Below are 21,687 nucleotides of genomic sequence, written 5' to 3'. Positions count from 1 at the left end.
GGAGTCTGAAGAGGTTAGTGTTCAGAATCCATCCAGATTACTGCGGAAGGTTGTGATTGTGAATGACTGCAGTTCTATATTGCAATGGGGAGTGTATTCCACGGTTTGGGAGCCAGAAGGAAGAAGAGTCTGAGATGTGTGGAGCATTGTCCCGGATGTTTCAGCGAAGGTTCTGCCAGCTTCCCTGTGTTAGCTGATCTTAGTGAGCGAGCAGGAGGGGTTGTAGGGTTGGATCATACTTTGAAGACATGGGGGTGCCATACCTTTGGTTGCTTTGTAGGCCAACGTCAGTGTTTTGCGCTCTATGCGGGCAGCAACTGTAAGCCAATGGAGGAAGCTGACTCGGCTGAGACGGGGCTTAAGTGCACATGCCAGGAGGCCAGTAACGAGAGAGGATATATACTGGGCTGACTCCTGGGTGAGGAAGGGCATGATCCTCCTGTTATCGAGGGTAAAGGCCTACAATACTCCAGTTTTAGGTGATAAGCGGGGGGCCACAGAAAACTACAACATGACGTCACGCTGCAGTGATAAGCCACTCACTAGTGACCGCTGCAATGTGTGTGCCTTGAATAAGAGGTGACCGTCCAGGACACGTACAGCGAGGTTCTTGGCTGTGGGAACCAGAGTCACCAGGGCGTCACGCAGGGACAGGGAACACACAACAGTATCGTCTTGTGTAAACCACCGCATCCCACCCCTCAACGATGACCCTATATGAGATAAGATAAGTTACCTAGTTAGGTCATTTTATCTATTCTTGTGATAATATTGTCGCCCACTTAACTGCGAAGCATTCGGCCTTGCTTGACGATGTGTGAAGTGTTGATGAAAATGTTCACTGAAAGTGTTTAACCGCTTACCGGAATGCTAAAGCAGCTAACACTGACTCTCCTCTCATGCAAGTGATTGACAATATATTTAAATTCACTATACCAACTTTGATGAGGCAGTATTGCATTGTTTTAAATAAATATATATATTAATATATGGTTTTCTTCATTTCCTGGAAACTGTATTTTTCATTTCCTGAAAATGAACATTTTGGAGTTAGGTGGTTTCTTCCCGACAACAGAGATATAAAGAACTAATCTGTACATTGAAACTATACACACTATAGGGTGCTACGGGTTAAAGTGGAGTCTGAAGAGATGAGTCATCAGATTACGGCAGAGGATTGGGCGCCAGTCTGCAGTTCTAATTGCAATGGGAGTTCAAGCCACAGTTTCGGAGCCAGAAGAAGAGTCTGGGATGTGTGGAGCCGCTGTCAGGAGCCACGGGTGAGTTTTAACCGGCCATGCTTGTGTCTTTTTTTTTTTTTTGTCAAATAGGTTTTTATTGAGAACATTTTTCTCTTATAGAAAACAAAAAATGAAAGAAAAGGACAAAAAAGAGAAAGAAAACCCTCAACCCTCCCACCCATACTGCTCAGTGACACCGCATATACTATAGAATAAAATAGTAAGATGAAAAATGGAAAACATCTGAAAAGAAAATTGCGTACACTACAGTCAACCATATCAGTGGTATCCTGTCTATTAATTGTTTCTACTCAAGTAATGGACAAGCTAAGGGGCAGCCAAACCGTATCAAATTGTCTCTCCCTGTTCCTCAGGAAATACCTTATTCTCTCAAGATGATGCGTACTAGTCATGTCATTTAGCCGATGCTTAAATGCAGGAGCCTCCTCCTTTTTCCAGTGCGTCAAAATTAGTTTTTTTTGCTGTAATCAGACCATATGAGAAGAGTTGTTTCTGTGCTCTCGTCAACATAGGCATGGAGTCTGCCACGCTTGTGTCTTAACCGGCAACGCATGTCGGGAGCCACGGGTGATAGTTACAACTATCAACTGTACAGACTGTACTCCAGTTTTAGGTGATAAGGTGACCATCAAAAATCTACAACATGACATCACGGCCACGGTGATAAGCGACTCACCACTCATCTGAACACATCTTTGTTTTTCCTACTCACCTAAAACTGGAGTATGCGTTAAACCTACAGGATGGAGTGACTGTTCCTTGAATAAGAGCTGACTGTCCAGGACACACCGAGGTTCTTGGCCGTGGGAACCAAAGTCACCAGGGCGTTGCTGTAGTCGGGGCAGGGCACACACTACAGTATCATCTTCTATGTAAACCACCCCATCCCACCCCTCAATGATGAGCTATGAGATAAGATAACAGGACAAAATTGCTGTTGTAAACATACAAGTGCTACTGTATCATAAAAATGCAAGAGACACGGATACCTCACAAGTCACCAAACATCTGAATCATTTTTCCATTTTCAGCTTGACAGTGACCTTGACACCTTGACACCCTATAGGATCTCAATTCACCCTAATTTAAGATAATTGATTCAGAGCGTGTAAGCATTCACATCGTGTTATTTTATTAATTTGATCATGGTTAAACGGAATATTCGCTTTGGTGTGATTGTTGCAGCAAGCAAGTGTGTATGTGAATTGTTGTTTATGTATATTGTCTCTTACGGCTGAAAACCTAGTATTTCCAAAACTGTTACTTGTCAGGATTCAAATAAAACAGGCAGCAAAAGTAGCAGATGTGTCGATTCGCACCGCTTTTCGAACTTGTGGAGCTAGTACTATGATCAAGTTAATTTACAACAACAAAAAGACACCTAAGGTTGTCACACCATCACTAAACACTCAACAACTAAACAATCAATCATAAAACATATTTCTCATCTAAACATATTGAAGTACATGGCAACTTGAGCTGCTCTTCTTTAATATTTCATCAAGAGTTTTCACCAAAAAAGGGGGGCAAAATCGGTGGGTATTCTTTCAAAGATATTCCTAAAAAATACATAATGGAGTTGGGAACTTGGAGTTGGTCCACCCATTCCTTGGACATGCGATAATGGCAAAGATTTTTCTCTATCACACCATCACGAAACACGGGTGAAATTCACACAGACACCTGGTGAAAACAGGGATGTGGACAGAGAAACAAACCTATACCTTCTATGTCACTGAGCATCATGAAGGTACTGAAAGACTTACAAAACATACAATTGTCCGGGTGAAAATCACCCCGTGTTTAGTGTTCTAGGGTTAAGATATGGAGATGTGAGGTTTTGGCTCAACAGCAACAGTGTCTTGTCTGTGTGCCTCTCTCTCTGGGTGAATGTGTGCCTGGTCAATTATCTCAGGGGATTTTATTGTGTAGTGCAACTGAAGGCAAGCATGTTATCGTGGCTATCAGGACACTAATGTTTAAACCACATCATTCTCTTATCATGTGTGTCCTTACCTAACTACTTCCAATGAAAACATTATGGACTCATTAGAACGCTTTAAAATTTAGATGAAAGATTAACGAATGTCTGTTAAACAGCTTTCCTTCCTCCTTCCTCCTGCTTTTAGTTTTACCCTTCACGTAGTTCGTCATAAAAGCCAATCATATCCAGATTTTCTTTATATCGGTCCTATTTATATAACATACTATTATGGATTATGTTGCGCACAGTATTACAAGAAATGTACTGTGCATGTTATAAGTTTATGTTAAATACAAATGTGTGTAAATATTAAAATCATTATAATTGAAAATGTTTAACCACTATATGGTTTACCGGAAACCACCAGGGCTATTCTGTTTTATAGCCGATGGCTATATTCTGCCAAGGTCTTTCCTCTACTGGGGTTAAATTGGTTAAAGGAGAAGTTCATCCAAAATATGACTTATTTTTGTTTTTGGGGCTTTTTATGCCATTTATTGATAGGGAACAGTATACAGATTTCAGATTTTATTGAAGGGATAGCCCCTTGAGATGCAGCATCTCATTTTAGAGGGGGACCCGCAACATGCAAACAAGATACATAAGACGTACAGACAGTAGGCTACACAGATAAAGACAATGTACAAATGCACAGACAGCTTGCTCAGCCTCTCCCACCAACTGTGACCACATCATCTGCTGTTAAGCAACAGAGGAATGAACGTGCAAATTATATCGGTGAATGTGCAGACGGGAAAGGGGGAGAGAGATGGGGAGTGACGCACGGAAAAGGCCGTCGGGCCGTCTGGCCCTTCCTATGCCAATAATTTGATAACCGGTGGATTAATGACTCAAAGAGTCTCCTATAGTCTCCTATTGACCGATGACCCGGTCATCAAAGTCTTTGCTCGGGGAAAGCGACAGACATCTCCATGAATGCAAGGCGTCAGGGGGGTCAGGCGGGGGTGTGTTGATAGAAAATAAGTCATTTTTTGGGTGAACTATACTCCTTTAACACCTGTGTTGCTGTCACAGTGTGGTATGGTGAAATGATCTGTAGTGTATAGAACAGGGGTTTTCAACTGATTATCAACCAGGGACCACCACCCTGACTGAGAATCAACCTGGGGACCACTGTTGTGTTGGGGGGCCAATATTGAGGGCTTAATTTAATTTGTTAATTTGAGAAGAATTAAATGAACAACTGACATTATGCTAGTGGTCCAGAAGATTCAGAACCACTGATCTATTCCATTCCAATAGTTATCTGTTGGAATGGAAGTTATTCTGTTATCTTAACCTTCCATATTAAACTCATGGTAACTGATTAACCAGACAATCCAGTACACTTTCCCTTGAAATTCTAACCCCCTTTTCTGTGGAAGTTTAGACATCCAACTTCCCAACAACAATGACGTGTCTTCATACTGTACGTCATCACCAGGTCATTTAGTGCACTGTTTCTCAAATCTCAACTAGTGGTCTATCAAAACAAATCTTCAATTTCCTATGTTACTAAATGCATGGTCAGGGACCACATGCAATACCTTCATGGACCACCAGTGGTCCACGGACCACCAGTTGAAAACCTTTGGTTAACGTTCATGGTTCATGGTTAACGTTGGGTTAACCATGAACCAGTACATTCATGCAGTGGGCTGTGCTACTGGTCTGTGGATGAGGAAAATAAAAAAAATGTATGGTGAGTAAGATGGTCTTCTTATTCAACTTAGTCAGAATTCTCCTATAGATACCATGGTGCATTGTGTGTGTGTGTGTGTGTGTGTGTGCGTGTGCGTGTGCGTGTGCGTGTGTGTGTGTGTGTGTGTGTGTGTGTGTGTGTGTGTGTGTGTGTGTGTGTGTGTGTGTGTGTGTGTGTGTGTGTGTGTGTGTGTGTGTGTGTGCGTGTGCGTGCGTGTGTGTGTGTGTGTGTGCGTGTGTGATATCATGTATCCATGCACTATATAACCAGCCTCTTGTCCATGTGCCCTTTGCTCCATGGCTAACAGCTCAACTCTGGCTCCCTGAGTTTCATTCATATCATTGACACCATGGCTCGGTCACATCACCACATCATAACAGGAATACTGCTCCTCCTCTCGCTCCAATGGACTCTTTCCTACGTTCAAAATGGTAAGTGTTTGTTGGACATTCATTCATTTCATAATTCATCATTATGTGTTTGGAAAACCCCCCTCTGTACTGTACTGTACTGTATTTGTTTTGTTAATGTTTTATAAGCCACATGTGATCTGTCCAGTTTATCCGTGGAGCGTCTCTTGTTGAAGCCCCATTATGGTATTTTAAAGAATTAGGCCATCGGTGCATAAATATGATGTTTTGTCCTCTCAAACAAACTTTTTAAGTGAAAAGGCTGACAGCAGTGACATAGTACTGTAAATAGTTCTCTTCCGTGTGTGCCTTGCATGCATGTCTACTGAAGATGTTGTTAAATACCTTGCATAAATGTGTTTTATAGTGTTTTATAAAATATAAATGCATTTATATATTATACTAGATGTACAGACAAGCCAAATTATATTAAGTAATACAAAAAATAGCAAACTCAAGGTATGGATTTTGTTTTGAAGGTCTTCACATACTTTATAATTGAGTCATTCCTCAGTCAATGTGATACAGCCATAATCCTGCCCTCAGAGAAACAAAATATGGGGCTATTGATCGACTGCATGCAAACCTTTGCATTGAATGTTTTGTCACGTTAAAACTGTTAAAAAGTTAAAAACGTTAATGTTTCACCTTCATGTTCAAACTCAACTATTTTTGTTACTGAATGATTTTTTTTTTTATACCAATAACACTATTAAAAAGAAACCCAGAGGGCATGGCTAAAGAGACCCGCAACCTGACAGGTGAGCTAGGCGAGGTTAATGCATCTAAGCATGATTGGAATGCAGGCTGTGCAGTGTAACTGTGCTGTCACACATTCCAAAATGACTCTGATTGACTCAAAAGAATGTTGAACCACGTCATGACTTCAAAAACACTGTTTTATCATCTGGTAATGACGTTTTACGCTCTTGCCATTTACAAAACTAGAGCGGTGCCTGTGGGGCCTCTACGGTGGTGCCCGTTGGGAACTGGCTTACCTGGAATGATGCAAGTTGGAAATGCATGCCCCCACTACAAACATTTTCCATATTGGAAAATGTTTGTAGTTTTCACATTTTCAAAATGTATTCCTATAGGGCCTATATATATATATACATGACGTCCCCAAAATAGAGAAGCCAGGATTATTGTTCCTGGTTCAAGGTTGTTTATTAGTGTCCCCGAAGGGCAAAAGGTTTTACAGCAGGTCATAAGGCTTGAAACACAAATACATCAGTCAGACCAAAGTTATTGCTGCTGGTCGCAAGCGTGCGCTACGCCCGGCCTACTTGCATCTTCAGAAAAGAAAAGAAAAAGGATAGGATGTCTGTCTGTGTGTCTGTCTGTGTGTGTGTGTCTGTCCCGCTATACGTCCAAATATGGAGTGTGTTGCATCAGCAATCACTCAGCTCCATATATGGGCACAAAAGGGGCCAGGTCCACATATACAGTAACAGCGGGACAGACACACAGACAGACAGACAGACAGACAGACAGACAGACAGACAGACATGATCTGCAGGGTCTCAGCTGCGTTCGCTTCCCGCGTTTGCGCGTCTTACTGGTAGTTCTACTGGATCTCTTCTCCACTAGTCCCTCCCTAACATTTAATCTAGTATTCATTTGTTGACAAATTTGACAATATATTTTTAGTTTTAGTCATCATAGCGTAGCTTTTATGTTGTTTTTATTACGTTTGCCGGTCACCAGTCAGTGAAAAAAGGGTAGTCGACAAACATCTTTAGTGAAGTCATAATTAGTTTCAGCCAACGAAATCAAATGCACCAAACTGATGGCTATAACTCTTCCCCACAGATGAAGAGCTCAAAGCGAGCTACTGGAACAACAACGCCCGTGAGGCCGTAAGGAACGCCCTGAACAGGAAGCTGAACGTCAACAAAGCCAAGAACCTCATCATGTTTCTGGGCGATGGTGAGTCTGACCTGAAGGAGCGAGGCCTTTCTTTCTTTCTTTCTTTCTTTCTTTCTTTCTTTCTTTCAAAGTAACTACTAAAGTGGAGTATACATATACATCTGAGAATGGTAGAGTAGAAGTAAGAGTATTGAAAGTTGGAAACACTCCAGTAAAGTAAAAATCCCTTAAAAGTGTACTTAAATGCACATGGTTATTTCCACCACTTTAGAGTTGTTTTCCTCTAAATAAAGTCCCTTGTATAAATTATCCGAAGGTATTTTTTGGGCTTGTTTCTAAAGTGTTCCTTATTTGGGGTGGCTTCAATTTTAGATCTGCTATTCTCGAAACATGCATCTCGAAAGAAAATGTAACCAAATATGGAATGCTTTTGAAACATTGTACATCACAAATCTTGTATGGGGGTCCCTGGCACAAAATATTTTCAGATGGGGGACTGCGGCCAAGTTACTTGTTAATTGGCTTTCCGAAATCACGTCATAGGCCAGCCAATTAAGTCTATGGACTGTTTTTATTGAAACCCAGAGCGCCAGTTAATTGGCCTGCTGTAGTTATTTCGGGCTGGTTTACATATAGACCAATTGCTTGTTTCTCTTTCAACATCTGATTCGCGACACCACTGATTTACAGATCTGTATGTTTAATAGTCGACTATTAAACATACACATTTACAGATCTGTATGTTTAATAGTCGACTATTAAACATACACATTTACAGATCTGTATGTTTAATAGTCGACTATTAAACATACACATCTGTAAATCAGTGCTTCTCAAATTGTTTTATAATGTCAAGGACCTCCAAATTGATCTGCAAATTTGGCCGTGCATGGACCCCATTTGAAAAGCCTTTTTTTCGGCCAGGGACCCCAGGGGGAGAAGATAATGTCAAGATTTTTCAAAATCGGTAAAAAACACGGCAGATCTACAATCTCTTAGATTGCCTAGTTTGGAAACGGTGAAAGATTACATTTGCTGATTTGCTTGGGGACCCCCAAGCACCCCCTCAAGAACCCCAAGGAGAGAAGGGCACGGTGGCACAGTTGGTAGTGCTGTCGCCTCACAGCTAAAAGGTCCTGCAGGGTTCGATTCCCGCTCGGGGCGCTGCGGGTGCTGGCGGCGTGTTTCCTCCTCCGCGTCATCAGTGCCCATACCCGAAGGCGGGGTTGGCGAAAGGGCCTTTCTGTGTGGAGTTTGCATGTTCTCCCCGTGTCCCCTAGGGTAGGTACCCTCACAAAAACATGCAGTAATCCTGGTCTCTAAACTGCCTCCCCCTGGCCAGCCGGGGCGCCTGATGGAGGGGAAAGGAACTGGTTGGAATAACTTGTTCCTTCCACGCGCTACGTCCAACCAGGGAAACTCCCCCTGTCAGGTGTAAAGGAGCAACTTGGACACTCAAGCATGAAGGAAGCATGAGTTAAGTCCGTTGCTCTCCCCAGGTTGGCGGAGGGTGTGTAGAGCCCAGGATCGCATTAGATGATTGACACAGGGGTGAAAAATGGGTTACAAAATCGTGGGATAAAAAATATATTTAAATAAAGGACCCCAAGGAGTCCCCCGACCACACGTTGACTGAGTACAACCAGTGAATGACACACTGACAGGGAATATACCATATAGTGGAGATAGTGGGGGAAACTCCACGACCTATGGACGGCTGTTAGACAACACACAGGGAAGCGCCAAGGAAAAATATAACACCTCACCAAACTGAGGGTCCTGAGAGCCATAAAAATCTTCTCTTATGGGGGTCGCTGGCATATCTTTTCTAATGGGGTTCCGGGGGCTAATTAAGTGTGAATTTGGGGGGTCCTTGATGTGAAAAGGTTTGGGAACCACTGCTTTATACACCACTACCACGAGTTGAAAATGCATCCGTTTTTAGAATATATATAAGCAGCTTGCTCTCTAGTCTACAGTACTGCACATGCAGCTGATTGTCTTTTCCACCAGTTCTTCCATGCACCTTGCACCAGTGGTCCGGGGACTACCAGTGGTCTATGAGAGGGTTCCAGGTGGTCCCCAGCTAAATGACGGAGACCAAATGGACCATTATTCGATCTTTAACTCTTGAGAGTGTAAAATGATAATTTTTCAAAAGAGAAAAAGACAGTAAATTATTCTAAAAAAAGAAAAGAAAAGTGATATTTTGCACCGTTCTTTCGGATTATAAGGTCTGGGTACGTCATTCTCAGTTATTCCCTTGTGACTAAACTGAAAAAGCAATACAAATTTGAATCATAAAGACAAAAAGATCTGGGTACGTTATTCAAGTTGTGAACGCGACCTTTTGCAACGAGAGAAGGCAGACATTCACCTTCATAATGTTCATAAACACACATGGCCACCTGTGTGTTATCAATATCAATTGCGGCGTGCTGTAGGAGGACGTTGGCTTGCAGCTCACATGTGTACAGAGGTCACACAACACAAACACAATGATCCTCTGTCTTTATGCTGATCTTATCTAACTCTCAATGTCTGGTACGGGGACTACCACAGGGTCCAAATGGAGCGTGTACTGTACGAGGGTCCATTTGGTTCCATTTAAAGGATTTCAGAGTGTATACGTCTGGAAGAAGTATAGGCCTATACTCACATGTATTGTATTGTAAATTGGAAAGACACCAGTAAAGTGAAATATCCTGTGTATTTAAGTACAGTATTTGCAACTGGGGTGAATTAAACTATACTAGACAAACCTCAATCTACACTGTAAAACAAGTCAGTGTCACTCTGAGAGTGTACAAATGGAACCAAAAGTTCTCCAATGTTTGACTTAAGTAAAAGTGCCAATACTGCAATGTACAACTATAGTCCTTTACAAGTAAAAGTCCAGAATTCAAATTGTACTTGAGAAAAAGTACTAAAGTATTGGCATCAAAATGTACTTAAAATGCCAACAGTAGAAAGTACTCACTATGCATGAGTGTCGGAGTGAAAATAATCTTTTGAAAATAGCAGATCTATAAAGCTCACAATGTGTCGCATCACGACGCATTGTGAGTTTGTAGATCAGCTATTTTCAAATGGCCAAAATGTATATAGGGCTGAAGTGTTTAATGCATGTTTTGTAATAATAATAATCCAAGTAACTAGTAACTAAAGTTTTAAAATAAATGTAGTGGAGTAAAAGTACAATATTTGCCTCTGAGATGTAGTATTGGAAATTGGAAATACTTCGGTAAAGTACAAATACCTCCAAATTGTACTTAAGTACAGTACTTACCTAGTTATTTTTCCACCACTGCTAACAGCCAGGGGGGCGTGTCCTGTCCTTTCACCTGTTTTCCAGGCATGGGCGTAACCACGGTGACGGCTATGCGGATCCTCAAAGGTCAAATGGCAGGAATGAGCGGCGAGGAGTGTAATCTGACCATGGACACCTTCCCGTACCTGGCGCTGTCCAAGGTCCGCCCCCTAGCTCTCTGACCCCATCACGTCCCCCACATGACTCCTGCTTGTTAATGACAAACTTGTTAGTGAGTCAAACGATGAGAACGAGTTATTAGACTCCTTGACTGGTGAGATCAGCATCTACTGACTCACTTTGCTGGTCGAATAAGAAATAGTGTAAAATTGTCATCATTAGTCAAATATAGTCAATAATGTTATCGATTTTATATTTAGACATTTCGCTAATCATCTATTGTGACTTTTATTGAGTGTGCATCAAAGTAGCTAAAATACATTTCTATGTTGTGTAACTTGTGTCACAGTGTATCATGGTTGTGTCATTTTGTGTCATACGCCTCAAAATTCGTCTCAAACTCTAATATGCTGCCACCATAATGCAGAATGAACTATACCAAAACCCATTCAAGATCTCGACTCCCTACCCAAACTCAAAATGAACCCAAAATGCTGTGAGCATAGTTTACCACCTTGAACACCGTGGTTAGTAGCATTGTCTGTGCACAGTCCCCCACCCCATACTACCTGTACACCCCTGCTAATAAAGTTTCCAATCAATTCATTCGTGCTATTCTTGCTCTTACAGACATACAACGTAGACCAACAGATGCCAGACAGCGCCGGCACAGCCACGGCATACTTATGCGGTGTGAAGGCCAACTACGGCACTTTGGGAGTGACTGCCGCCGCACCGCGCGGCAACTGCAGTGCCACCTTTGGAAACGAGGTCGAATCCATCCTGCATCGTGCCAAAAAGTCAGGTAATTATCCTACTGTAGCAACCACAACACTCGTTCTGGTCTACTTATTCCAGGGTGTAGGTAATATACAGGTATGTACAAGCACATTCATTTTCCTTACGCTTTATTGCTTTTCCTATACAATGCTGTAATTTCCTGTTCACATAGACTTAGCTGTGCTAATTACAGCAATTTTCTCATGGATTGATGCAACTGAATTTGATCTATATATATCTCAGTCCGTTTTATTTTTCCTTGAATGTATTTTCCTCGTACATCCAAATGCACAAGGAAAATAAACACAGCATACTGCTGTTCAGAAATGAGCAGAGTAGAGAAGACAAGCTTTGCCGACCAAACTTGTGGGAGGGCTTCATAAGCTTTTATCATACATATAATAGATTAGAGGAAATTAAAAGCATGTGGGCTGCTTTGACTTTGCAACGGGTCCACCTCCTTCCTACACATGCACCAGTTCTTCTAGTCATATTGGGGCTGTTTGTTGGGGCAACTTGGGCGACCTATCTCTTAATTGGAACATTCCGAGAACAAAACATGTTGGCACAATAATAGGACAGTGAGTGAGCATTTCCTCATATGCATACTTATGTGAACATAACATTACAAAATGATATTCACAATATCCAATCCAAATTGATTCTGGAAATGCTATAAAACATGTATTTAGTAAGGTCAAGTCGAAGTCAAACTATTTCAATTTGTAGTGGGATGCATACTGTAAAACATAATGTCCAAAGCTGTTACTTTTCAGGATTCAAATTCAAAAATAGCAAAAGTAGCAGATTTGCAAGCTCTGCGTTTTGAACTTGCATATCTACTACTTTAGTGTGACAATATAGTATGATCAAGTAGGGCATTGATTTAGATAAGAGCAACGATATACATTTCTTCAATTCTAATTTGTTTTGTGTAGTTAGTGTATTTGTTGTTCATGTATTACAGTATTCGTTTTTTTCTTATGAAAGCAGAGAGTCTTCTGTTTCATACGGTATATAGTATGTACATGTCGCTATAGGCCTTATTTTGTGAATAATAGTACATAGTGTATATATTATACACAGTATATATATTTGCTGTTGGACAGAAACCACCTAACTCCAAAGGTGATGTGTCATTTTTCAGACGGCGTGATGGTCCGACTCGCCAAATCACGCCAAGCCACGTAGTTGTGTAATACATAGTTGCAGAAACCTTGCTTGTATCTCCATAGTTGAACTTGTGTTGCCCGTAAATTAATGCCTAGGCCTACTTCATCGTACAAGAGTGTAAAAGCAAAAGTAGCGAAAATAACCATTTGCATCTCTATGCATTGTGAGATTATATGCCTTTTACAGTATTTATAAACATCTTTTTAAGAGGATATAAGTCGTGGATAAAAGTGTCTTCATTGCATTGATCCATTGGAACGCATATATCGTCGTTTCCGTTTTCTGTAAAGTAAGGGTTTTGGACATATACATAAACTGTATAGTAGTTTTAGTATATATTTTGGCTCGTCCACTGACTGCATGTATTAACAGGACTGAGACCTGCTGTTCCTCCTCTCTGCGTGTTTCAGGGAAATCCGTGGGCATCGTGTCCACTGCTCGCGTGCAGCACGCGTCGCCCGCGGGCACCTACGCCCACAGCGCCGACCGCGGCTGGTACTGTGACTCTGACCTCCCCCCCGAGGCCGTCCAACATGGCTGCCGAGACATCGCCTACCAAATGGTCCACAACACAGAGATTAACGTAAGCGTAAGGCCATATCAAATGGTCCACAAGAAAGAAAGAAAGAAAGATCCACACAAACATACTCCCTATATATACAATGTACTTGTACTTATTTATTTAAAGACGCTAAGCAAGACAACACTAGGTCGGAGGTAGCACATGAAATGCATAGAAATAATAGGATCATCGGTAAACAAAGAACCTATGATCAGTCTCTAAACAATGAATAGAAAAATCAATAATCTGTACTAAAGTAAACTAAACTAAACCTATATAGATGTGTGAAATGTTCTCTGTAGAACAGTTAAGAGCCTTTCTCTATGCATTTCTCCATGTTCAGGTCATCCTTGGTGGAGGTCGTAGGTACATGTTCAACAGCACCGTTCAAGACCCAGAGGACTACACCAACGGATCACGCCAAGATGGACTCAACCTCGTCACGCAGTGGCTGGAAAACAAAAAGGTATTTCATTTCATTTTGTTGAGGGGCCCTCCTATAAACAGCTACAGTGTAGAATTCTGTCTGAACACCAGTAAGACGCGCAAACGCGGGAAGCTATTTTTAAGTTACGTTTTTAACTTAGCCATAACCATATAAGGAGTCCCCAAAGCAGCTATACGTCCAAATAGGGAGTGTGTTGCATCAATCACAAACAAATCACTCAGCTCCATATATGGGCACAAAGGTGGGACACACAGACAGACACACAGACAGACAGACAGACAGACAGACAGACAGACAGACAGACAGACAGACAGACAGACAGACAGACAGACAGACATGATCTGCTAGGTCTCATAATACAAAAATGAAATGCCATTGACAATGAATGGGGAATTCACGTCATGTGTGTCTGAGCAAATCGTCTAGGTATGTCGGTGGCCACCCTTGGCCAATAAAGGACCACCATTCTTGGTGATGATGTACGATGATTAGAACGCCCCTCACTTCACACGGGTGTGATTCTTTTGGTACTAACTCTTGATATCTTAAGTGTACAACAAGCCTCTAGTCTTCTCCTCTGCGTTAACCAGGGGGCTTGCCAAAAATGAAAAACGGCATGGCGTGGGAGGGGAGAGTATTTTTCCCCCTGCACAGACTTCTCAGCTGGTCCAAAGATTCATTCACTTTCCATCATAAAGCCTTATTTTTAAGTGGTGCTAGCCCCTCCAACTTCTGGTTCACGGAATTACGTCATATTGTCATTATTATGTCATATTATTATGTTATATCTATATTATATATGGCAGCCATGTCTATGGACTTTTAATGTTTGTTTAGCACTTTAAACAAGCATAACATGAACCCACACAATAACATCAACGTATCATCAAAGGAGCAACTTGGACACTCAGGCATGAAGGAAGCATGAGTTCAAGTCCGTTGCTCTCCCCTTGTCCCCCATATATGGGGACTAGGTTGGTGGAGGGTGTGTAGAGCCCAGGATCACATTAGATGATTGACACAGGGGTGAAAAATGGGTTACAAAATCGTGGGATAAAACGTATATTAAAAAAAAGCAAAGGTCAACTTCAAAGTGAATGTGGGTTGACAGTTGACACAAATGTCTATTTTGTCTAATACATAATTAACAAATGGCACACATTGCTATAGGATGAGCTGAACCATCATTTCATTGCCTGGTTTACAGAACGCCAAATATGTGTGGAACAAGACTGAGTTTGATGCCGTCAATCCTGAGAACACTGACTTCCTCATGGGTAAGAAACGTGTATAGGGATGTTCCATCAGAATCTGTTTTTATTTACCAAGTCAAATAAATGTGCAGCAAATTATCTTGGTGATATTAGCATAAATAAATATCGACAACTTGTAAATGTAAACTGTAATAGATGGACAGGAACTCACATACGGTGTGCACAGAGACAGCGATAGACAAATGAAAGACGTAACATAAACAAAGCCCGAATTAGGGATGCCAGAATTGGTTAATTCCTAGCCGTGTTGGTGCCATACTCTACCCATTAGTCTACAAAGAAAATGGAACTCCCAACCCTGTACCAACTCCCATGCTGTACCAATTACATTGCACAGCTAGGGACCACAAGAAGAATGCCCATTAATCCCCCGTCTATCCTCTCTCCCACTGCAGCTTTTTGGCTGTATTGTATCCACCATGGAGCGGTAAATTAAGCGTTCCTCATGTAAATTGCTTCCTCTCTCTCTCTCTCTCTGCCTCTGTGTGTCCGCAGGTCTCTTCGACGCAGGAGACCTCGATTACGAGCTGGACCGTGACACTAGCATGGACCCCTCTCTCACTGAGATGACGGAGAAAGCCATCCGGATCCTCAGCAAGAACCCCAACGGATACTTCCTGTTTGTGGAAGATGAGTGTCTGTTTTTTGTTTTTTGATATTCGTTGAAAAAACACAAATGAGTGCATTTTCCAAAAGCATGGCTCGCCCCAAAACAGACCACTCTGTGGTTCTTGCATTCTTCATTTCTTGTATTCGTTTTACTGAGGTTAAGGTTATAGGAATACCATTAGGGATAGGCATAGTTTGACTGAGGTTAAGGTTATAGGAATACCATTAGGGATATGCATAGTTTTACTGAGGTTACGTTTAGGAATGCCTGGTGACTGAGAGGTGACCGTTTCGAGGGCGCCTGATTTGACCCGGTTGAGCGTGTTATGGGGCGAGCGTTCTTGTATTCCTTTTAAGAAAAGGGGGACTCAGGATATATATAGTAAAGAGTAATCCCACCAATATTGTCCATTTAGGTGATTAATCAAAATGTTTTTTATTATTTTGGGGGAAAGCCAGTTACTGATTTAGTTGCCTTTTGAATTTCAAGGGGGAGAATTGACCATGGCCACCATGGTGGGAGAGCTAAGAGGGCGCTGACTGAGGGGGTACAGTTCGACCGGGCAATTGGACGGGCAGGCGAGCTGACCAATGAGATGGACACCATGACTGTGGTCACTGCTGACCACTCCCACGTGTTTGCCTTCGGAGGAGATGCTAACAGAGGAAACCCAGTTTTAGGTGAAATACACATTCTGTATTTTGATCAGGGCCCACGTGAACATCTTGAAAGCGTTCCCATCCCACACATCCTACCACGAACACGGCAGCCGATAGGCTGTTAAGTGGTCAGATGGGTGGCCTGTGTGCGTTTTCATAGCATGTGTACTTTTTTACTATGAATCAATCGATTGTGTGTTCTGGCTTGGATCAATGGAACCACAAGTTCAAACTTGTGGATCTGCCATTTTTTTATCCCACGATTTTGCAACGCATTTTTTTCACCCAGTGTCAATTATCTAATGTAATCCTGGGCGCTGCACTTCCTCTGCCAACCTGGGGGGGGGGGGCAGCGAACTGACCTTCTATGCATGAGGAGTCTAAGCTGCTTCTTTTCACCTAACGGGGGAATTCCCCCGGCGCAGAAGGAATACGTTATTCCGACCAGTTCCTTTCCCCAGGCACCCCGGCTGCTGGCCAGGAGGAGGCAGTTTAGAGACCAGGATTACTGCATGCTTTTTGTGAGGGTACCTATATACCCTATACTACCGACTGTGCTACCGTGCCCCACCGTGCCCCTATGTATCTGCTATTTTTGATGCTTTTGTTTGACACTGTAGTATGATCAAGTAGGGCTTTAATTTATGAGAAAATGACACCCTTTTCACATTGGCCTATTATAGCGCCACCAGGAGGCCACAACCTGACCTGGCCTGGCCTGGTGGAGACCTGTGACCCGAGAGGCACTTTTTCAAGAAAAAAATGTTTATTTATTTTTTGTCTGATCCTCGTTGAACCAATCACTGATCTTAAGGTCTCCTGTTTTCAAGGTGTGTCTCGAAGATTGGACAAAGATGACAAGGCTTTCACCAACGCCCTCTATGGAAATGGACCAGGGTACGAGGCGCCTCGACCAGATGTGAATGAAAACATTTCATGTAAGTGTCCTTCAGTTTCATAAGGTAGTCGTTCTGGATTAAGAGCATCTGCTAAATACCTAAATTGTAAATTTTACATACTGATATATGGTAGAGTGTCATAATGAATATGAAATTGGGAAAGTAAATTGAAGTAGTAAAATACCACCATCTTCTGGTGAAACTGGATGGAGACAGTTGGAATATGGACAAAATTATGACATACAGACTAGTATTATTTAAACAATACAATTTTGTTGTCATGTAATGCCCTACAACTAGAATCATACAATCACATGTACGTGCACCACGTCCCTGCTATTCGGGGCTTTTGGAACCGTCCGATTCCGTACATCTTGCTACATTCATATACTTGAACATACTATATGACTTAATGGATGGCATACTTCAAACAACGAATAAGCACCATTTAGACAACTTACCCCCCCCTCCCCTCTTTTCCTCCACCAGCCGGAAACGACTATCGCCAGCCGTCAGCCGTCCTGCTGAACTCAGAGACCCATGGTTCGGAGGACGTCGCCATCTTCGCCAAGGGCCCCATGGCCCACCTCTTCACCGGCGTCCAGGAACAGAACTACATTGCCCACGCCATGGCCTTCGCCGCCTGCCTGGAGCCCTACGAGAACTGCGCCGTGGACCCCGACACTAGTCCAGGCCAAGCTGCCTCCGTCCACCCCAGTCACCTGCTGCTCCTGGTGGCCGTTCTGTCCATTCGCCTGTCCCTGCTCTCCCTGTGATGAGGCTGAGATGATGAGATGCTCTCAAAGTGGATTGCAGGGACTCTCAGAGGGCTCCATTTGTCACCGCTAAACCCCTTATCCCTAAACTTCTTTTTACTATATTACAAAACATTTTTTAATAGTTCAACTAGCCAATCTACATTGGCACGTTGTGAGCTTGTAGACTGGCCATTTTAACTATTCAAAAATGTTTTGCAAAAAAAAAAGGCAAAGAAGTTTAGGGATAAGGGGTTTAGTGGTGACAAAAATGGAGCCCTCAGTGTTCCTTTAGGGGGGAGGGGGACCCTTACAAGTCTGTAACTCTGACAGTGTAGAAATGGAATCAAATGGACCCTTCCATTTGTATGCTGTCAGAGTTATGGGGAGACCTTGAAATGTCAACATTTCAGAGACTCTGGCTCTGTGATTTATTGTGAATTCTGTGAACTTCTGCAATGAGTTAACGGTGCTCCAAAAGTGATTTTCGATTAACAGTTCAATATATTTTAAAGGTGTTAACTTTAGCCACACGTGTAAAAGCCTGTCTTACACATGGCCGAAGTTTGACCTTGAGTTTTGTAAAGATTTACTGTAACTTATGTCAGTGCATTCTCTTGTGTCTACAGCTTTCACAAATTAGTTGAGCCACGATACAATTTCAAAATGAGTCTGTCTGTGTCACAATGACTCAATACACTATTTTTGTATAATTTTGAATGTAACGGCCATCCATCACTTTCCTTTGTCTCAGTTTTTACTGTCACAGACTCACAGGCATGGTGGGAGTGATCCTATACGCCAGGGATACTCAAATAGATTTACCTGTGGGCCACATTACAAAAATGGCAAGGGGCCAGTAGATAAAATTACGACATTAATGATACTTGATAACTTCTCTCTTTCAATTGCTTTATTTTCGCAAAATGTATCAAAGTACAATGTGCATGCACACAATATGTAAATAAATAAATGTGTTACATTTTCTTGCATAAACACAAAGAGCTGTTTCCATAACTGCACAAATTATTGCACATAACATGAGTAGCTGTTATAATAACATAATAACATAACATGAGTAGCTCTTTGCCTGCCTGCCTGCCTGCCTGCCTGCCTGCCTGCCTGTCTGTCTGTCTGTCCATGAGTAGTTATTTGTCTGTCTGTCAATGAGTAGCTCAGCTGTCTTACTGTCTGCCTGTCTATGAGTAGCTGTCTGCCTGCCTGTCTATGAGTAGCTGTCTGTCTGCCTGCCTGTCCAATTGTCCATGAGTAGCTGTCTGTCTGCCTGTCTGAGTAGCTGTCTGCCTGCCTGCCTAATTGTCCATGAGTAGCTGTCTGTCTGTCTATGAGTAGCTGTCTGCCTTCCTGCCTGTCCAATTGTCCATGAGTAGCTGTCTGCCTGCCTGTCCAATTATCCATGAGTAGCTGTCTGTCTGCCTGTCTATGAGTAGCTGTCTGACTGCCTGCCTGTCCAATTCTCCATGAGTAGCTGTCTGTCTGTCTGCCTGTCTATGAGTAGCTGTCTGCCTGCCTGCCAGCCAGCAAGTTGGTTAACAGAAAATAAATTGTTATGGCTGAGTAAAATAAAATACAATAAACACAATTTGCCTGAAAATATATTACCCAGCTATGACCTTTTTCATGAAAAAAAATGAGTAGTGATATGGCTGACTGAGTAAAATAAAACAATCTACCTGAAAATAGATAGCTATAAGTGAAGAGCAATTTCCGCAATTACCATTTCCGCAAGTTTCATCATTCAAATAAAATAGAATTCTGTCCGTTTAGCTATAAAATTATGTCAGGGAATAGGGATACACAGTATATGTCTTTCATTTGCATTGCATCTCCCCCCCCCCAAGCTTTTATTTTCGTTCGAGTAATAGTACAATTCTAATAGTATTTGTAATTAAAGATAACTTCATTCAGATTTATTTATTTTTATTTCATTTTCCTGATTTTTTTTTCTTCTTTTTTTTAGATTTTCATTGGTGGGCCAGTCATAATGGTCCCGCGGGCCTGATGTGGCCCGCGGGCCTGAGGTTGAGTATCACTGCTATACGCAGTACACAGAAAACAGCAGGAACGGTGTGCTGTGCTCCCATGACCCTGTGTCCTAGTCTGTGTCTCATCTCAATCACAGCACCTGTCAGAGCCGAAGAGTTCTGATGATCCTCATGGGGGCTCCCCAGTCATTATTTTGTTTTATTTCACATTATATTGGGAAAGGTAATTTGGAATTGCGTCACGTCCGGTGCCATGTCCTTATTTGGTGTTGAACCAGCGATGGCTCACAACATTGTTTGTCAAGCCTCCGTGTAGACGGAAGGACATGAATTGTTTGAGAGAAGCGTGTCATTAACCAAGGTTTGTTTGTTTGTTTCTGGTCCAATGTTTTACGTTCTTTGTCAACATTTAAGGTGTATGTTTGATTTGTATATGAGTTTAATTGATGCGATTTGTTTTTGTTACAGTTTGACCGCGTTTCCTGTCATTCCATTCCCTTCATTCCCCTTATGCAGCCAGTGAGGTAAATCCATGTGTTCATCATGTATGCATTGCATTATATTGTCATGTTCGTTGGTCAAGTGTTTATCGTTTTACCACTTAATGCGTGAAAATAACTTTTTTTTAATTAATGTTTCACCAGTGTCAGCTAAGAAACAGAAAAAGAGAAAGGAGAAGAAAGTAGATGACGATGAACTTGGGGTAAGGAATACATTTTTTTTTATACTGTTAATGACTATAATGGACAACATTAAGATTAAAATGGTCATTATAGCTTGAGCTCATCATGCTGTCACTGCAATGTGACAAATGACTAAATCAGCAGTCATTACTCATTATCCCCTCAGATGACACATGATGAGATGATAGTTTAACATTTTATTATACCTTTAATACAATGTGTTTAGTTTGCGAATGCTACTAAACCCTTTTCACTCTCAGCGTTAGGATTATATGGTGTACAGTACACACTAGACACAAGCCATTGTATGGCAGCTTATCACTGTTTATTTGTTTTCAGGAAATCCAGCAGAGTGAAGACTTCCTCATCAAACCAGAGTCTCGAGTGGCCAGTCTGGACACGTCTCAGTGGCCTCTACTACTCAAAGTGAGAAATAACTTGGCCCTAGGCATCTGCCCTTGGTCTTTGTCTGGCTTAACATAATGTACATTTTATCAATATAAAAATACAGAAAATTCATAAATATATGGTAATAAAAGGCATATGAAATGATGCAACAGCTTAATCCATTCTATGAGTTGTACTGAGCCCGGGTTCCGATGCCCCCCGTTGTCGTTCTGACATCGGGGGGTCTGGCTGCCCGGCCATCGGTACCGACCCAGTGTTCTACTGGGCCGGCTGCCGAACCGGGCATGCTGGGTTTGGGACCCAACGGTGAGCTTCAACCAAGACTTGAATGCTGACCTGATCACATGCAAACTTTGTTAGATTACAAAATATTTCTGTAAGAATCAAAAGCAAGAAATGTATGGTAACTGGATATCCCTGCTCATTCACTACAAGTTAGAAAGTATTAACTAAGCTGCTCTGTCTTGGGTCTGTTGTATTTTCTTGCAGAACTTTGATAAACTAAACATCAGAACAGCTCACTACACCCCCCTACCTAATGGCTGTAACCCTCTCAAAAGGAACATCCAGGATTACGTCAGGTAAAAACAGTTGTAAACCCTGCTTATTTAAACTAAACAATCCTTGGAGCAAGCCAAATGATTAGATATGTAGACTGCATTAGCACTCTGTGCAAAGATGACAATTATCTACCACCCACGTCTGATGGCTGCTGTCAAGTGTTTTTTTTTATACATTTATTGAGCCCTATTAAAATGTTCTAAATTAGC

The 21,687-nt window shown here is 42.0% G+C and overlaps 1 protein-coding gene and 1 long non-coding RNA gene across 2 annotated transcripts; both read left to right on the top strand.

The window, feature by feature from the left end:
* Window positions 1-6,091: 6,091 nt before the first annotated feature.
* On the top strand, window positions 6,092-18,411 carry LOC308319572 (intestinal-type alkaline phosphatase-like; the record flags this gene model as incomplete). Its single annotated transcript, XM_080769674.1, has 11 exons — window positions 6,092-6,119; window positions 7,174-7,290; window positions 10,586-10,701; window positions 11,291-11,465; window positions 13,024-13,196; window positions 13,519-13,641; window positions 14,831-14,900; window positions 15,393-15,531; window positions 15,997-16,187; window positions 16,997-17,104; window positions 17,555-18,411. The coding sequence occupies 11 exons, from the start codon at window positions 6,092-6,094 to the stop codon at window positions 17,839-17,841; spliced, it is 1,527 nt and encodes a 508-aa protein (XP_080625800.1). The 3' UTR covers window positions 17,842-18,411.
* Window positions 18,412-20,469: 2,058 nt separating this feature from the next.
* Window positions 20,470-21,500, top strand: LOC308319886. Its single transcript, XR_013964497.1, has 3 exons — window positions 20,470-20,529; window positions 20,849-20,935; window positions 21,407-21,500. It is a non-coding gene; the product is annotated as an uncharacterized lncRNA (long non-coding RNA).
* Window positions 21,501-21,687: the final 187 nt, after the last annotated feature.

This window comes from Protomyctophum bolini (genome assembly GCF_963924005.1).
Source record: "Protomyctophum bolini genome assembly, chromosome: 8".
Classification (NCBI taxonomy): domain Eukaryota; kingdom Metazoa; phylum Chordata; class Actinopteri; order Myctophiformes; family Myctophidae; genus Protomyctophum; species Protomyctophum bolini.
The sequence above is the reverse complement of the archived record's forward strand: the minus strand, read 5'-3'. Positions and strand labels throughout refer to the sequence as shown.